The sequence below is a fragment of the Eleutherodactylus coqui genome, chromosome 4 (assembly GCF_035609145.1).
Source record: "Eleutherodactylus coqui strain aEleCoq1 chromosome 4, aEleCoq1.hap1, whole genome shotgun sequence".
NCBI classification, from domain to species: domain Eukaryota; kingdom Metazoa; phylum Chordata; class Amphibia; order Anura; family Eleutherodactylidae; genus Eleutherodactylus; species Eleutherodactylus coqui.
This window is the reverse complement of record NC_089840.1, coordinates 197,379,382-197,396,687: the sequence shown is the minus strand read 5'-3', so window position 1 is coordinate 197,396,687 and position 17,306 is coordinate 197,379,382. Positions and strand designations below refer to the sequence as shown.

General features: G+C 46.3%; 1 protein-coding gene across 5 annotated transcripts in view; it reads right to left on the bottom strand.

Annotated features, from left to right (window-relative positions):
• Positions 1-1,175: 1,175 nt before the first annotated feature.
• GBF1 (golgi brefeldin A resistant guanine nucleotide exchange factor 1) overlaps positions 1,176-17,306 on the bottom strand; it is a 149,830-nt gene continuing 133,699 nt past the window's right edge. For all 5 annotated transcript variants that reach the window (XM_066600528.1, XM_066600530.1, XM_066600529.1 and 2 more), the window contains exons 36-40: positions 17,148-17,249; positions 14,596-14,709; positions 12,228-12,405; positions 4,164-4,301; positions 1,176-2,995 (exon numbers count right to left, since the gene is read on the bottom strand). In XM_066600528.1, coding sequence (XP_066456625.1) covers positions 2,724-2,995; positions 4,164-4,301; positions 12,228-12,405; positions 14,596-14,709; positions 17,148-17,249 — 804 coding nt within the window. In that variant the 3' untranslated portion in view covers positions 1,176-2,723. The remainder of the gene's footprint in view (positions 2,996-4,163; positions 4,302-12,227; positions 12,406-14,595; positions 14,710-17,147; positions 17,250-17,306) is intronic.

The following is a 17,306-nucleotide window of genomic DNA, read 5'->3' as shown; positions in this document are numbered from 1 at the left end:
CTCATTACCATCTTCCAAAAAATGTAAGGGTTTCAAATTGTCTATTCCATAGCATTTAAAGGGCTACGGTAACACAATCCTTGGCTCACAACTACTTGTAGATTGCAGGACACCAGTGCAAGCAGTCCATTTGTGAAGGAGAGAAAGGATTTGTTAGAGAACAAAAAGCCCAAAACATTCTTGCTTGGGAACATCCAATTTTGCCATGACAGTTTCCCATGGGTTTTAACCCAGTTTTCCTTGAGCCTGCCTAGCTATGCAGTCAAATATCCTCCACTTTGATACTTTTATCTAAAGGAGTTGTGTGATAGGAACATTATTTATTTAATTTTTTTAAAGATGGGTGTTTATACAGCATACAGCTTTATCTGCAGCCCTGGGGACATAGTTGAGCCGCCCCTGCTGCCCTGTTCTTGTTTACATTCACTGGCGACCACTGGAAGTCAGGTGATCACTGATCAATCAGAGGCCACAGTGAACTCCTGACATCATTGTGCCCTGAATGTGAGCGCTGATGCCAGGAGTTTGGATGGCGAGGCTGCAGTCTGCGATTGGACAAAGTGGTCACTCGATCTCCGGCGGCCATTCACTGACAAAAACAGGGCAGCTGAAGCGACTCAGCTTGGTCCTGGGGAGGTCAAAGATAGGAGAGCTAAATATTTTTTTTTAAACCAGCCCATCTTTAAAAAAAATATATTCCTATAATCACACAACCTCTTTAAGATGTATTTCCCATTTAAAGGGGTTCTTTCAGGGCGAGACTCACCCACTAGGAAATACTCCAGTAGGCCCAGGCTTTCAAAAAAGTAATTGGCCACAATGAGCTAGTAGAAGACTATATAATTGGCTGCAATGAGATAGCGGAAGACAACATAATTGGAAGCGACTCCTGAGACAACCACTTGTCACTAGTGTCTATTCTTTATGTGATGATTCATATATAACCAATAAATCCATTTTTAAGTATACATCTGGTACGTACAATGATAATGATGTTCTGTATATACAAGTAAACCCTCTGGATCACTTCCTTTGGTGGGCCCAAGAAACCTCAATCCAACCCCTGGGTCCTCTGCTTTACCCCTCAAATCCAGAAAATCAGCTAAGAGTATATTCTGTAAGAGAAACTGAAAATCCACATCTTCAAACTCCACACAATGGGTAATATATCAGTGTTACATTAAACATCCCATGACTTTATTACATCATAAAAAGTACAATTTCATCCTGTATTTGTTATGTACATCATTTGTGTTGTCTGTATATATTTACTTATCTATTTTTTTATAACAATGGATTACAATGTCTTTCAGCCTTAAACTTCAGTATGAGCAGCCATAGAACTCAAAATACATGACGGATAGTGAAATTACATGCAACGTTCTTCATTTGTAACTTAGTGTGGATACATAAAGAAAAGAAAAAAGGAAAAAAGAAAAACAAAAAACAGGAAAATGGGAGAAATAAAACTGACTTTTCTTTTTTTTAATTCTGCCACTTAGAGGCAAAACAAACGGCACGGTAAAAGTCTAAAAAGGAAACGAGTATCACACTGATACATAGGCAATGGATGATGGGAATTTTTCTTGATGATCCATAACATTTTTTAAGTGATTATTTAGGATCATTAGCAATACAATGGGTAAAAAAAAAACACAACATAAATGGGGGATATGGGGGTAATTTATGCAACTGGGTGACATGTTTTACAAACAGTTTAAAATACAGTGACAGCATAAAAAAAAAAGTTAAATATCTGTCTGTGCAAACATCCTGAATAATTTAACATTCGACGAGATCGCCTCCTTAATTGCAGCATTTTGGAAAGTATTTGCGCAAAGTTTACTGCGTTTCAGTCAAAGTGTTTTAAACCCCTTTGTAGCCATCTCTGTTCTCCAATAATGGTACCAGCTGCATGTTTTAACACAGTCGTTAAAATACAACCTACAACATTTGCAGCAACTGCAATACGGACGTGGCTGTGCACATTGGTAACAACGCTGCAGGTATTACATTATACTTCTACTATGAAGTAACATAGCACCTGTCCATCCTTCGGTGGTACAGAAAGTTTTATAAAGGTAGCAAGTTAAAAGACAGTCCAAATCGAGGGTGGCCAAAATTCTGTAGACTCCAGGGACTGATCATTCCTAGCAAGAACAGCTCTGATAGTGTATAAAACACCCCAAAAGTAAGGCTCCACTAGCAAACAACATGGGCCATGGAGAGCCGTCCATTCCTGGTCTAAGAGAACTACCAATAAAGGGCCAGGCCCCTAGACAAATGAGGGCACAAATGACTATTTAAGGAAAATGAGACTTATCAAAATTGTTTTATACAAGGAATGTCTAAGCACAAACAACGGTTCTGGCACATTCATCTGAAGTAAGGGGGACAGGGCGTCACCGCATATTATCCCTACAATACATTACATCTTTTATCAAGCCATTCTGTCTTGGGGGTTATAAAATGTCTTTACAGTGTACAGAGTTCATTAGAATTCCTTGATCGGTGGACTAATGATCACCAGGGAGAAAGTCAATTAGAAGGAAATGGGGGGGAAAATGTTGCTTATTCTAGATTTCATCCGCTGTGATTGTGTCCCATCAAATGTCTATTTATTGTAGAAGAATTAGGTTTCTTAAATAAAAGTGGCAGCGGGTTTCCCTGCCAGCGCCACTGCAAGTTCATGCGTAAATTGAGCGTAGTTCATCAATGAGGGATCACTTGACTTCTGAGACCGCTGATGGTTCAGCAGGCCTAGGAGTGGACAGGAGGGGGACAGGAGAGGTAGCTTCTATTAAAGCAGGATTAAGGATGATTGGCAGCGACATTGCTGGAACTCCCACCTGTAATGGGGAAGTCAAGGGGTGCAAGATGAGAGGAGACTGAGCTATAGGGGAAGGTATGTCTGTCACAGGGCTCATCCTCATTGGCGTACAGGAAGGACTGGATCCTTTTACAGTAGATAGTCCTGGGCTGTTGGAGTCCGCGTCTGTCAGACAAACACAAGGGAAATGGTTACTACAGCGAGTACAGTTTTATACTGCTAATAAATACAACTGCTTTACAGCATCTGAATACAAAGACTACCTTAATAAAAAAATGTATCACACAGTAACATGTTTTAAGTGTTCGCATATATTTCCTCGGTATATTACATATCTTCTAGCTCAACAATGTTTTACAGGCTGGATAGTTCAGTATTAACTACCCTACAGACTGAAATACCTACTTGCCAGACTAGGAATAAAAAGTACTACTGCAATACCTTACAGAATGAAATTTTACTTCCATACTTGCTCATGCTGCAAGACATCACACCGCTGCAAGTGCCATTATCCACAGTATAGATCTATATATATTATAGTAAATCCCTTGGCGACAGACTATGTACACGTACGTCGGAAGTGCATAGAGTACCAGGGAGCCGAGCCCCGTCCATACACGTTAACCGTCAGTACTGACAGAGGAATTTCAATTGCCTAAAGTTACCTTTACACGGGCAATTACTACCAGAATAATCGCTGGAAATTAATTTGGGCGATAGTTGTTACATGTACAAGCAACTGCCGACAGGCCACTGAAGTACAAATCGCCCACTTGTCAGAGTTTCTTGGTTTTTAGCTCATCAAAAAAGCCAAACTACTGTCGCCCGTGTAAACAGGGGACGCTCAATCTTTGGTAGATACCTTTGGACCACTCTGCTTCTATTCATAGAACGAGTAGGAGCGAAAGTCGCTGGGCAAGTTGTCCCACATAAGGGGAACTTAACAAAAGTAGGGGGCCCCCTCTGTATCCCAAACGCATATCAACTTATTCCACAAGACTTCTGCTCGATTCACAACCTGATTGGTGAATCGGCCAACCCAAACAACCAATCAGGTTGCGAATCGAGCAGGAGTCTTGTGGAATAAGTTAATATGCGTCGCAAACACCTACTCGGTGATATTATAGGGTGCATTTTGTTAAAAAACTCATCACATGTCCTATTCCTGTCCATATCATGGACAAGAAATAAGACAAGCTGATGTGTGTCTCTGTGCTATGTGAATCAGACAAATGGCTGTGTGCTGTCTGACGCGAGTTGCACTTGAGGGGCTTGGGTGTAACTCCTACGCACGGTACGTGTGCGCCCGACCAATGTGCTTATTTAGTATTACCAGAATGTGCTTGCTCTGTTGGCCTCTCTGGCTGCACTTTGTGGGTCAGAGGTTTGGACTCTGGGGCAGCAGGAACAATAGTGTGTGCCGTTCGTGTTTTCTGAGTATGCGGTTCAGTTGCAGCTATATGTGGTGGATCTGGAAAAGTAAAAAACAGACACAATTATTTGGGTGTAACAGTATAGAAAAAAGAAAGACAATAAGCTGGTTCCTATGTGGGATTCTTCTGCTCAGGTTAACTTGTGCTTTGTATAAAATTGTCTCTTGTGCATGCGGAGTAAATAACTGTATGCTAGTACCAATACAATCAAATGAATTCTAGTTACACTACGTCAGAACAAGAAATACCTACTGTCTACATAAAGAGAAACACCCACACAGTCCAGAGTACTCCTTTGTACTCCAATCAATTGGGAGTCTCTCAGAACGCACCGGCTATCAACCTCCCAAGCACAACTGGTACATGTAGGTGGTATAGCATCTTCCTGCGCAGGGTCATTTTACCTAAAGGCTTGTGCTGACATACACAACCTGTTCCAGAATGTGGGTCCCACTCCCCTTATCATACTTAGATGCAAAACAGATATTTTTGGTATAACTTACCGTAAAATCTCTTTCTCGTCGCGTTCATTGGGGGCCACAGCCTAGACCATGGGATATAGCCACTGCCCTAGGAGGCGACACTAAGCAAAAAAGTGTTAGCTCCTCCCTACCTGGCTATATCCCCCCTGCAGGCACTCAGCTAATTAGTCTGTCTGCAAGCAGTAGGAAGCCAGTGGGAGTAAAATTATACATATTATGTTTTATACATACCAAAACGAACTCTTTGGCACAATTTTCTGCCGAACCATGACCGAAGAACAGAAAGTTCCAGCAACCGCCTAAATAAATAAGGGGTGGGTGCTGTGGCCCCCAATGAACGCGACGAGAAAGAGATTTTACGGTAAGTTATACCAAAAATATCTGTTTCTCGTCCGTATCATTGGGGGCCACAGCCTAGACCATGGGACGTCCACAAGCAGTCCCGAAAACAATATATTGGGTGGGCATTCAAAGTTCGGCTGTGCGGTCAACGACCGCCGCCTGCAAGATCTTCCGGCCAAGAGCGGCGTCAGATGATGCAGCTGTGTGGACCTTATAAGATTTTGAGAACATATGTAAGGAAGTCCAGGTGGCTGCCTTACCCTCCTGAAGGGCTGAGGCTCCGTGACGGACTGCCCGGTAAGCCCCTACCGCCCGTGTGGAGTGGGCCGTAACCCGAAATGGCGGCGAGCGCCCTGAGGTGCGATACGTCTCTGTTATCAGGGACCTTATCCATTTGGATAGGGTGACTTGAGGCTGCCAAGCCCCTTCGGGTCCCCTCCGGAATAACGAAGAGGGTGTCGGTCCTACGAAGCGCCTTTGTACTTTTCACATAGATCCTCAGCGCCCTTACTATGTCCAGGTGGTGCAGCATTTTTTCCTCTTTGTGTACTGGATCTGGACAAAAAGAAGGCAAGACAATTTTCTTCATTAGTATGAAACTGTGATACCACCCTTGGTAGAAACTCGGGTGATGGCCTCAGCACCACTTTGTCCTGGTGGACGGTCATATATGGCGCCTGCATAGCCAAAGCCGCCAGCTCCGAGACCCTACGGATTGCCGTAATGGCGACGAGGAATACCACCTTCCAGGTCAGTAGTCGCATAGGAATCTCCTTCAGCTGCTCGAACGGCTGGCCCGTCATAGTGTCTAACACGAAATTAAGGTCCCAAGTTTGGACCGGGGGTTTAAACGGGGGTGTCGTATGGGCGACTCCTTGCAGGAATGTACGTACTGCCATCCTCTTTGCGATTGGTTTTTGGAACAGTACCGTTAATGCCGACACCTGTGCCCTTAACGAGCCTACCCTCAATCCTACCTCGAGGCCTGATTGTAAGGATGCAAGAATTCTGGCCACCGACAATTGCATCGGTTGTACCCGCCCCTCCTCACACAGGTGAAGAAGCGCTTCTCAGACTCTATAATAAACTGCCGATGAGGCTGGTTTTCTGGCCCGTATCATAGTCTGGATAACCTTCTCCGAATAACCTTTCCTCCTCCACACCTCGGTCTCAATGGCCAAGCCGTCAAATGTAGAGACTTGGAATTTGGGTGTAGAAAAAAAGGCCCCTGGGATAGCAGGTCTCTTTGCTCTGGAGGATGCCACGGTGTGTCGAACAGTATTTCTATGATGGTCGCGTACCAGCTTCTTCTTGGCCAGTCTGGTGCTATTAATACTGCTGATCATCCTTCCTGCTTGATTTTCCCTAGGATCCTCGGTATGAGAGAAATGGGTGGAAATACGTATAGGAGCTTGTACTCCTCCCACGAAATGGTTAGCGCATTCGTTGCCGCTGCTTGTGGATCCCGTGCTCGGGACATAAATGGGCGTAGCCTGTAATTTAGTCGGGACGCTCTGAGGTGCACGTCTGGCGTGCCCCACTTCCGGCATATCGTCCGAAATACTTCTGGGTGCAGCCCCCAATCGCCGGGATCCACTGTTTCTCGGCTTAGGTAATTCGCCACCCAGTTTTCTCTATTCCGGGAATGTAGACTGCGGAAATCGAGCTCAGATGCTTCTCCGCCCACGTTAGTATGCCTGCTACCTCGCTCATTACCGACACGCTCCGTGTTCCTCCTTGTCGGTTGACATAGGCCACCGCTATGGTGTTGTCCTTCTGAATACGTACATTTTTTCTCTTGAGATTGGGCCCGAAGTGTCGGAGAGTCAAGTAGATGGCCCGCAACTCTAGGATGTTTATATGTAGCCTTGTCTCTTTTTGAGACCACACTCCTTGAACAGACTGATCCCCTAGTGTTCCGCCCCAACCTGAAAGGCTGGCGTCCGTCGTCACTACTGTCCAGCGACTTGGGCCCAAAGGCCATCCCGCCTGAAGCCTCCCAGGTTCCAGCCACCACTTCAGCGACCTTTGGCCTTGAGGAGTTATCTGGATTCGCTGTTCCAGGGTCATCCAGAACCCATTCTGGCGTGACAATATCAAGTGTTGTAGTTTCCTTGACTGGAAACTGGGCGAACGGAACCGCCTCGAATGCTGCCACCATCTGGCCCAGGATAGCCATGCAGTGTCTGAGGGTTAACGGTTTCCCCTGTATTAGGGACCGGACCCCCTGCCGGAGCTTGTCTACCTTTGCTTGAGGTAGCCGGACCTGGTGCTGGCTGGTATCGAATATCATGCCCAAAACTCCAAGTGTTGTGTCGGTATTAGGCATGATTTTTCGCGGTTCACTATCCAGCCGAATTCTTCTAGAATCTTCCTCGTGACGTGTACGCTGTTGCCGTCCCACGACGGTGCCTTTATTAGTATATCGTCCAGGTATGGAATGGCTGATATACCTTCCGCATGGAGTGGCGCCATCACTGCTGCTAGTACCTTCGTAAAGACCCTTGGAGAGGTAGACAGGCCGAATGGCAGCGCCGTAAACTGAAAATACCTTCCCTGTGTTTCGAAACGAAGGAATTTTTGATGCGTTTCCCGAATCGGGATATGGAGATAAGCGTCCTTGATATCTATTGAGGACAGAAATTCGCCCGGTTGCATGGAGGTCATCACGGACTTGATTGACTCTATCCGGAAATGTTTTGTTCTGATGAATTGGCTCAACCTCCTTAAATCCAGCACCGGCCTCACTCTGCCGTCCTTTTTGGGTACAAGAAAAAGATTCAAATAGAACCCTTGCCTCTCTTGTGCCTCCGGTATCGGTTTCACAACCCCCTGTGCCAGAAGGTTCCGCACTGCCTGCTGTAGGTTGGCTACTCCTTCCGGGGTGGTAGGCACTCTGGACCTGCAGAACGAATTCCGTGGGGGAGTCGTGAATTCGATTGCGTAACCGGATGTCACAATTTCCTGCACCCACTTGTTACTCACGCGCCTCCCCTATGTCTCTCGCAATTGGGAGAGCCTGCCCCCCCCCCCCACCCTGGTGACACTGGGTGGGGGCAGCATCTCGTGCCGCGCTCTTTTGATCCCGCTGTTTTAGATATTCCGGGTCGGGATCGCCATGTTTGCCTTGTTTTGAAAGAGGGGCCCCTCTTTGCGTCTGTCGGGGTTCTTGTAGACTGGGACCACTGCCCCGACCCTGGGCGGGATGAAAAAAACGCCGAAAGGATCTAAAAGAAAGAACGGTTTCCTTTTTAGTGGAACCTTCTCCTTTCTTGCCGGCATTTGTGGTAACGACGTGCTCTTGCCGCCTGTAGCGCCCTTTACCATGTCATCCAGTTTAGGTCCAAACAGCCTGTTTCCTTCGAATGGCCATTTTGTTAGGGCCATCTTGGATGCTGTATCTGCTGACCAGCTTTTTTTTTTTTTTTTTTTTTTAGCCAGAGAGTTCTCCTTGCCGTCACCGATGCGGCGGATGGCCGGGCACCGAACTTGGCTGCGCCTAGCTCTGCTGTGCATACAAATTTGTTTGCCTGTATGACGTTGTTTGTCAGTTCGAGCAACTCATTTGGTGGAGCGCCTGCTACACTGTCTCTCCGTAGCTGCTTGGCCCAGGCTATGGATGCCTTGCTGACCCATGCGGTCGCAAAACTCGGCTGTAAGGCGGTGCCTGTGGCTTAAACACGGTTTTGCCCACGCATCCAGCTTCCTGTCTTGAGGATTAGCCAGCATTGCTACCTTGGCTGTTGGCAGTGCTGTGCTTCTAGACAGACACGACCCTGGCGAGTCAACTACCGGAGGTACCGCCCAACCCCTTTTTCAGGCCCCCTGGGAATGGGTATGTACTTTCCCAAGTCTTCCCGGGTTGCCTAAATTTTTTATCCGGGTTCTGCCATCCTTATTAAGAACCTCCGAAAAATCCGTATGGTCTGGGAAGACCTGTCGTGATCTCCTTCTGCCGTCTAAATGACACCGCGGAAGGAGGCGTCTGCACTGTTTCCTCCATTACTTGGAGGGTTTCCCTTATGGATATTACGAGGCCGTACATTAGGCTGGCTAGGCGCGACACCTGTTCCTCGTCTAGTTCCAAAACTGACGAGCCTGCAGAGTGGTCGTAGTCTTCAGACCCACTGCCCTTGCCTGCCGTTTGGGCCGTGTCCTGGGGCGCCTATGAGCAAGATGCTCGAGGGGACTCATCGCGAGCCCGGGCTGGTCTCGCAGAATACCGGGACCGTGAAAAAAATGCCTTGATCTATGATAAGCATGCACGGACTCCCTGGACCATGAGAGCCATGAGAGTCCCTGGATCGTCTGGACTTTGAGGGTCCAGACGACCTCCCGGTGTGGCGCGCTCTATGGGGAGTGTCCTCGCTGCTAAGGGACCTCCTCCTTTTGTGTGCCCTCTCTCGTGCATATTCCGAGGAGGACGCGTCTGAGCTGGGCTCTAACCGGCGTAACATCGCCGCAGAGGATATGGCCAAGCCAGAAAACGGCAGCGGCCAGGGACCTCGCCCGTTGGGGTTCGGGCCCTGGCTCCACAGGGGCGGCGGGGGGCACCGGGGACCCTGGGGCTGCGCGCACCGCGGCACATCTAGTGCAGCGGGGGTCGACTTGACCGCAAGCGAACTTACCGCTGAGGTAGTGCAAGCGTAATGCTTCACCCTCCCCTTGGCCGGGCTGGAACCCTCTGATCTAGGGTCAGACATGGCAACAGAAAACAATTCCCAGGTAGCGGGAAAGCTAAGTACCGTTACAGGAATGCCTGCAGGGGGGATGGGGAGGGCGAGGGGGGAACACCGCAAAGTGCTGCCTTGGGCAGGGCTTACCCGGTCTAGCAGCTGTTTCTGCGGTTCCCCCGGTCCAGCTGGAGCCTCTGGTCCTGACGCTTGGATGCTGTCGGAAGTCGACGCTGGTGTACCATACGATCTCGCGGCGTTGGTGACCCGGCAGGTGCTGTGGCAGGGACTGCTGCGGAGTTGCTACTGCTGCTGGTGCCCGAGACAGGAGGTGCTGCTGCTGTCCGGGTGCTTTCTCCGTTGCAGAAGGAAACTGCAGAGGGAAACTGCAGGACTGCAGGGCTGAACGGCTGGAAGGCTGCTGTGTGCTTCAGGCGAGCTGCAGGTGCTGGGCTCAGAGGTGTAGACCAATGAAGTGTCCCAGAGCGCGGCCATTCCTCTGTCCGGCGGTCTTTTTACACTCACCCCGGTCGGAGGGGGCGTGGCCTGCCCCGGAAGCGTCCCCGCGACCCGGAAGTGACGCTTTCCGGCCGTGACGACGGCGCTCCGCCCCCCGGAGCGCCGTGCCCGGAGGTGGCCTGCCGGCCGGCGTCCCGGCGTCCTGCGACACGCAAGCTTCTATCCCTGGCCGGGAGAGCTGCCGCTGCCGCCGCCTTTGCTGCTGCTATCGCCGCTGCCATCGCCGCTGCCGCTGCCCCCGCCGTTGCCACCGCCGACGTCCTGATGCTCCTTAAGGTATGCGTTCAAAGCTCGGCTGTGCGGTCTGTCCGTGTGGCGCCGGAATGCTCCATAGTCCCAAGCGGGGGTGTCTTTGTCCTGGGAGCCACAGCCTGCCCTTGCGTCGACTACTCCAGCAGTGCTGCCCCCTACGCGTCACCGTCAGACAGTGCGCTACTCCAGGGAGGGGGAGCCCTATGGCTGGCGGGTAACCGACTCAGATGCGCATTGCATGGTCGGGCCCCTTTTTCTTCTCTGGGTGAGACGCCGCAGTAGTGGTGGAGACACCCCCTGCCTGCGTCTCCCCCGGGAGGCCAGTAGAGCCAGGGAAAAGCCCCGACTCCCCGGATTCCCGCGAATAGCTCTTTCCATGTCTGCCTCCTAGCAGACACTAAGCTAAAGACTAATTAGCTGAGTGCCTGCAGGGGGGATATAGCCAGGTAGGGAGGAGCTAACACTTTTTTGCTTAGTGTCGCCTCCTAGGGCAGTGGCTATATCCCATGGTCTAGGCTGTGGCCCCCAATGATACGGACGAGAAATTGCATGCAGGTGCCTGTGTGCATCAAGTGCGGAGTGGCATTGTCACAACGTGCCAGGTGTCTGCTTTCAGAAAAAGTACAGGGTGTCCCAAAAATATACACACTGACAGCTTAAAACTTACTGGGGAAGATAAAACTGACTTAGTTGCCCGTAGCAATCAGATTCCACCGCTGGAAAATGAAAGCACAGACCCAATAGGCTGCTATAAGCAACTAATACCCCATTTACAAGGGACGATTCTCGTTTAGACAAGCAGTTTGCTGAGAATCGCTAACTTCTCGGTTAGTGCTTCATATTCCTAGGTGACTGACTGAGCGGGGAGTGTGCAGATGTAACAAGAAGTGAACAACCCAGCGATTATTTTTATGCAGGCTGAAACGAAAAGTGAACGATAGCTTCACATTTAGACGCAACGATTATTGAGCAAATTCCTTCGTTTGAACGAATTTTGAGCGACAATCGTTGCGTGTAAATGGGCCATAAGGAAGTTTTCCTTAGCACCAGTTTTGGTTTAGCTCCCCCACTTGATTTTCACTCCTTTTCAGGTTATCTTTCTGGAAATACTGGGTGAAGCCTGACTAAGCTTTGAACAATTAAAAAATTAAGTTTCTATCACATTTTGAAGCATGGCTATTGGAAAAGTTACATCCAAAGAATAGTCCGTGCTCTCAATGAAGTTGATCCAGACCGCAGAGTGCAGTTTTGTGAGTGAAACTTGGCAAGATGTGCAGATGATGCAGAGTTTCCTAGAAAGACTATTTGCAGGATTGAGAGGACTTTTACATTAAATGGCTTAATTAATTTAAACAGCCACAATTGCACCTACTAGGGATCTGCATATTGTGAAGGACCATCATGTGAACTTACTAGATGTTACAGTGTGGCGCGGCTTATCAACAGAGATTATTGGACCATTTTTTGATGTTTTCTGGTTGCTGCTGAGCAGGACAGCAGACTGCTGCAGCCAATCAGTGTCTATAGAAGATTACTGCTGTGACCTGTGATTGGCTGCAGCAGTCACATGTCCCTGCTTAGCTGCAAGCAGAAAGCACAGAGTGACTGTGAAGCAATGTTAGTTAGTGGGAGAACCCTTATAGCTATAAAACGCCTTGCGTGCACATCTATACTGTTACATTAAGATGACACATACCCTGTATTACTGTCTGCTTGAAAAGCTCCTCTCGTAGCCGAGGTAAGAAGCAGTCGATCCTCTCCCATGTGATCTCCCATAGATCTGAATATCCAGTTCGGGAATCTGCACTGTGGAAAATTCCAGCTGTGTCCATTACTAGCAGCATATTCTTCAAGGATTCAGGTATTGCTTCCATCTGAAAAATGTAAATGTAGTAGAGTGCAGTTACAGCCCAGTACATGGATGTTCTTCATATTCTGTGGATAACCTACATTGCTCTCCGAATTCCTCTCCGCCATCTATTCTCAATGCAGCAGCCAAGCTCCTCTTTCTGTCCAGCCACCACACAGATGCCCCCACCCTGTGCCAGTCATGCAACAGGTTGCCTGCCTGCCCACAACTAAAAACATTTTTTAAATCCATGTTTGTAATTTTTTGAACACTTTTTTTATACACAAATGTAAAAACAGACCAAGGAAACAACCCCTCCCCAACTCATCACTCATTCATACAGCTTCCCACAGTGCGTTTCCATATAAATGGATTCCAAACATCCACAGCTTTAATTGTGCCCTGAAAGACATCTTTTTAGGCAGACCCATCACATTCCCTATTTCAACTCTTCTTTGATCAGTCCCTGTCTAGATTATTCTTCAGAACCTGACCCCTTCAAACACTATTCCCATTACCCACCTTGCATCATAATGCACTTCATTTCTGTGCAAACACAGTGGTTCATGCAGATTTTTGCATACTCTCTTTAACCCCTTATGGCTTATTTAAACAACGATTTTCGCTCGAAAATCGCTCAAATCCATCTTTTGAGCGATAATCGATGTGTGTAACTGCACTGACATCGTGTACTTTTTGTTACCCCGTCGCTCATCGTTGTCTTTCAGCATGCTAAAAAACAGCGATAAGCCTCATCAGGAATTCACAGCGGGATACAGTTGGTATCATTGTTACAGCTGTATCTTGCTCCCTGATAACAGGCTGAGTATGAAGAACAGAGCGGTCCAGCTGTGTTTTGCATCCCCCGCACTCAACTGTATAACAGCCGGACACTACGAGCAGAGAACAGCTGGATGCAGAAGACAAGCGGCCCTGCTTGTCTTCTGCATCCGCCGATCTGAGCGCAAAGTGATTGCTCAACGTTTGATCGATCCCTCTGCACCTAAAAGCACACAACGATTATCGCTCAAAAGACGTCTTTTGAGAGATGATTGTTGGGTCTAAACCAGGCTTTAACAATGTGGCATTCTCCCCCCACCTATTCTTATTCATCCACAGGGCTTGTTTTTTAAGGGAAGTCCTGTAGTTTCTATTGGTACCATCTTAGAGTACGTACAACTTTTTGATCACTTATTACATTTTTTTCTTGGAGGCAGGGTGATTAAAAAAAAAAGAGCAATTCTGATGTTTTTTGGGGTTTTTTTTACCATGTTCACCATGCAAAGTATAGATCAGCCTTATTTTTTTTAGATACAGTGCTACCAAATATAATTAAAAAAAAAAAAAAGCAAGGCTTGTTTTTTTGCATTTTTATTTTACAAATCTTTTCATTTTTCTTTAGTCCCCATGGGGAACATGAAGGTGTAATGGTTTGATCGCTCCTGCAGTATGATGGAATAATATTAGGTGGGACTAGGGTATGCATAAAGATTTGATCTGGTACAACATTGCTTTCAAACAGGCGACAGCGATATCACAGTGAGAAAATTGCATTGATATTGAATCGATATGCTGTGCAATATTGCTGTGTTTTCTCGCAGCAATATTGCGATTTTGTAGCGTTCTTTTGCAGGGTTTTTTTTAGGGGGGACCCGAAAATCCCGACAACCTGAAGTTCATAGGAAACCCTAAAACTAGTATTGAACACTAAGAGTTCTGAAATGATGGTGGTGGCTCAGTGGTTAGCACTGTTGCCTTGTAGTGCTAGAATTCTAGGTTCCAATGTGAACAAGAACAACCTCTGCATGGAGTTTTACAAAATCCATGCAGATGTTGTCCTTGGTCAGATTTGAACCTAGGACTCCTGCACTACAAGGCAACAGTGCTAACCAATAATCTACATTCACCGAAGGACCACCGCCACAGTTTCAGGGATCTTAGTGTTCAATACTAATTTTAAGGGTTTTTATGATCTTCTAGTTAAGCCGAAGTGAACCACCTGAGGTTGAGGTTCTTGCCGAACCAAACATTTAGCAAAGTTTGACTCAAAACAGTGTTACAATTGCTTGGTTAGCTCAACACAGGTTATGACCTCATGCTGTGCACAGCAGATTTACTCCTCGCTTGTCACCACTATAAAAGTAATTTGCAATCTGTATAAAAATAATTCTAATAGATGTATAGTGTAACTAAATTCTTCAGCTCCTACACCTACCAGTAAGTCACTTGAGCCAGCATGCATGTACTTGTCCATGAATTCTAATATTGTTAGCCACAGTGCTGCAAACGTAGAAAGAGACAGCAGGGGAGACAAATGCTGCAGGAAGACCTAAGGAAGAACAAAATCATGGTGACTATGTACCAAAATAAGCACAATAATGAGTATACAGACACAGCAGTCTAAAGGCTCCGAATGCACAGCTAGTGTACGGGCAGGCTCACACGAGCGTATGGTAAAACACACTGTTTTACCGGAATGCAGAGTTGTGATCAGGTATGCCTGGGCATGACAGCATATCTCCGGCATGCTGTCATGCACCGGGCTTCCTAGATTTTTTTTAAAGTTTCCTTCTTTTGTTTACCAGCAACTTGTGTATAAAACGCCACACATACACCATATAATTGCGCATTTACAGCGTTTTCAGGCGCACCCATAGAGAACTATAGGGCTCTATCGTGCATAATACACAGTAAACATAGAACATGCTGCGTTTTCTTTCATGCACATATTAAACACAATCTATATACCCAAGTGTAAATGTATTAATGAAATTCAGTGTACTTCCATTGACTCCATTCACTGCATATATTGCGCACATAATACGCAATGAAATTCCGCTTGTGTGAGCATGCCCTCAGCCATATATTTACACAGTAATATTCTCTATGTAGGTTGTAAGCCCTTCCGGGCGCTGACAGGTCTGTAACCCATTCAGTTCATGTTTATTGTACTTGCAATGAGTTTAAAGCCCTGTTTTTATAAGTACAGCATCCTGGAATTAAAAGTGCATTAAAAATAAATATGCAATACATGGAGAAAAAAGGTTTATTGCAATGATATTTTCATACACGGTTACCGATGTGTGAATGCCCGTTGGGGTAAAGCTCGTAGACTTTGAGACCAATTATGTTGCATGTTGGTTATCAATAGACTTGAAGTCACATGACAAGCCATGTCAGCAAGTAGAGGAAGCTGCTAAATCCTGCAATCTAAGGGCACTGGGCAGGGGCACTAATGATGAAAATCAGGACACAATACATGATATACCACCATAAAATTGACTGACTATAATTGAAGTATATAGATATAGACAGAATACAACCCTCACATAATACAGAACAGCTTTTGGATTAGGGACTTTAAATTATATCATTCTGCACATACAAATAAATCAAAACAACCCGCAGACATAAATCTATAGTATATAATTTACTAAGGCCAGGATGGCACAATGCATTCTGGGATGAAATTACATCTTACATTTCCCAGGCAATTACCTTCCAATGGAACATTTTGTTCTAACCACAAACACATCTTTGCAACAGCGAGCAAGCAGCGTGGTGGTACTTGAATCCTTTTAAGATTGATTATAGAAAGGTCATAATATTACAGTAATATATATATGATATAATTAGTCTGCTGAATTAAAGGGGCTCTGCATAAAAAACAGGGTTCCTACAGAATTAATCCAACGCTTTTGTTTTGTTTATTTCTGTTTTTATTAAATAGGAAAAGTGATGAAAATGCAAATGAAAAAAATATATTAAAAAAAAAAACAAAAAACAGGGTTACACAGTGCAAGGCATAGGGACGAAAATGGAGCAGGCTTATATCCATGCTGTGCTGACTGCAAGGATAAAACTTGATCAAAAGGGATTATCCTACGTAAGCAAGTTATCCTACTATCCTTTGGGATGGCTATAACTTGCTGATTGGTGGGATTCTGACTGCTGGGAAACCCACCGATCCAGAGAATGAAGTTCTGGCACATCCTCAAGTGAGGGCAGCAAAGCTCGAACATGCATACCACAACACCATTTATTTCAGTGGGATGGTTGAAGATAGTAGAGTTCAAGCAATTGGCTATCTCTATTGATCCCACTGAAATGAATGTTGGTTGGTAAGAGTCTGACTGCTTGGACTTGTACCAATAACGAGAAGAGAACAACACTTCATCGCATCCTGAAGTGAAGGCAGTGGTGGTCGCACACGTGCACCGCTGCCCTTTTCAGTTCAATGGAACTGCTATAGACAGTCGAGTTCAAGAGGTTGGCCATCTTGAGCGGTCCCACTGAAACGACTAAAGCAGCTGTGCACATGTGCGACCGCTGCTGCCCTCACTTCAGGATGACAATGGAGCCCCATTCACAGGACTTTATTGATAACTTGCCTTTGTGGGATAAACACTTCAAAAGGGATTGTCCAGTCCAGAAATCTCATTGCCATGTACACTATAAAATTCTGAGTTAGTAGAGAAGGGTCTCCCTGTTCAGCAATCTAATCCCTTGGTCACAATGAAGAGTTGTTACAAAGTCCGTCTCCTGCTCTGGAGGACCTGTACTGTCTGGCAATAAACATCCCACTAGCTTCAATGAACAATGTGTAAAACTTTAATTCCCCTGTGGTCACAGAACCAGGGCCTCTTTAATCAGCTGATCAGTGGTGGTCCCAGTGGGCAGACCACTGCCGATCAGATATTGATGGCCTACTGGATAACTTATTTAATTAAAGCTTAATTGGTAGACATCTTTTACAATTTCACATACTTTAGAAAGCAAGGTAGAGGCTCTCATTCTGGTCTCCTCCATGCCTCCCACATCAGCAGGGCTAATATTCTCTAAAAGCTTTGTTAACAGTGGAAATAGCACCTATTAAAACAAAATTGAGAAATGCATGAGAAATAGCAAACTTAAAAACACATTCTG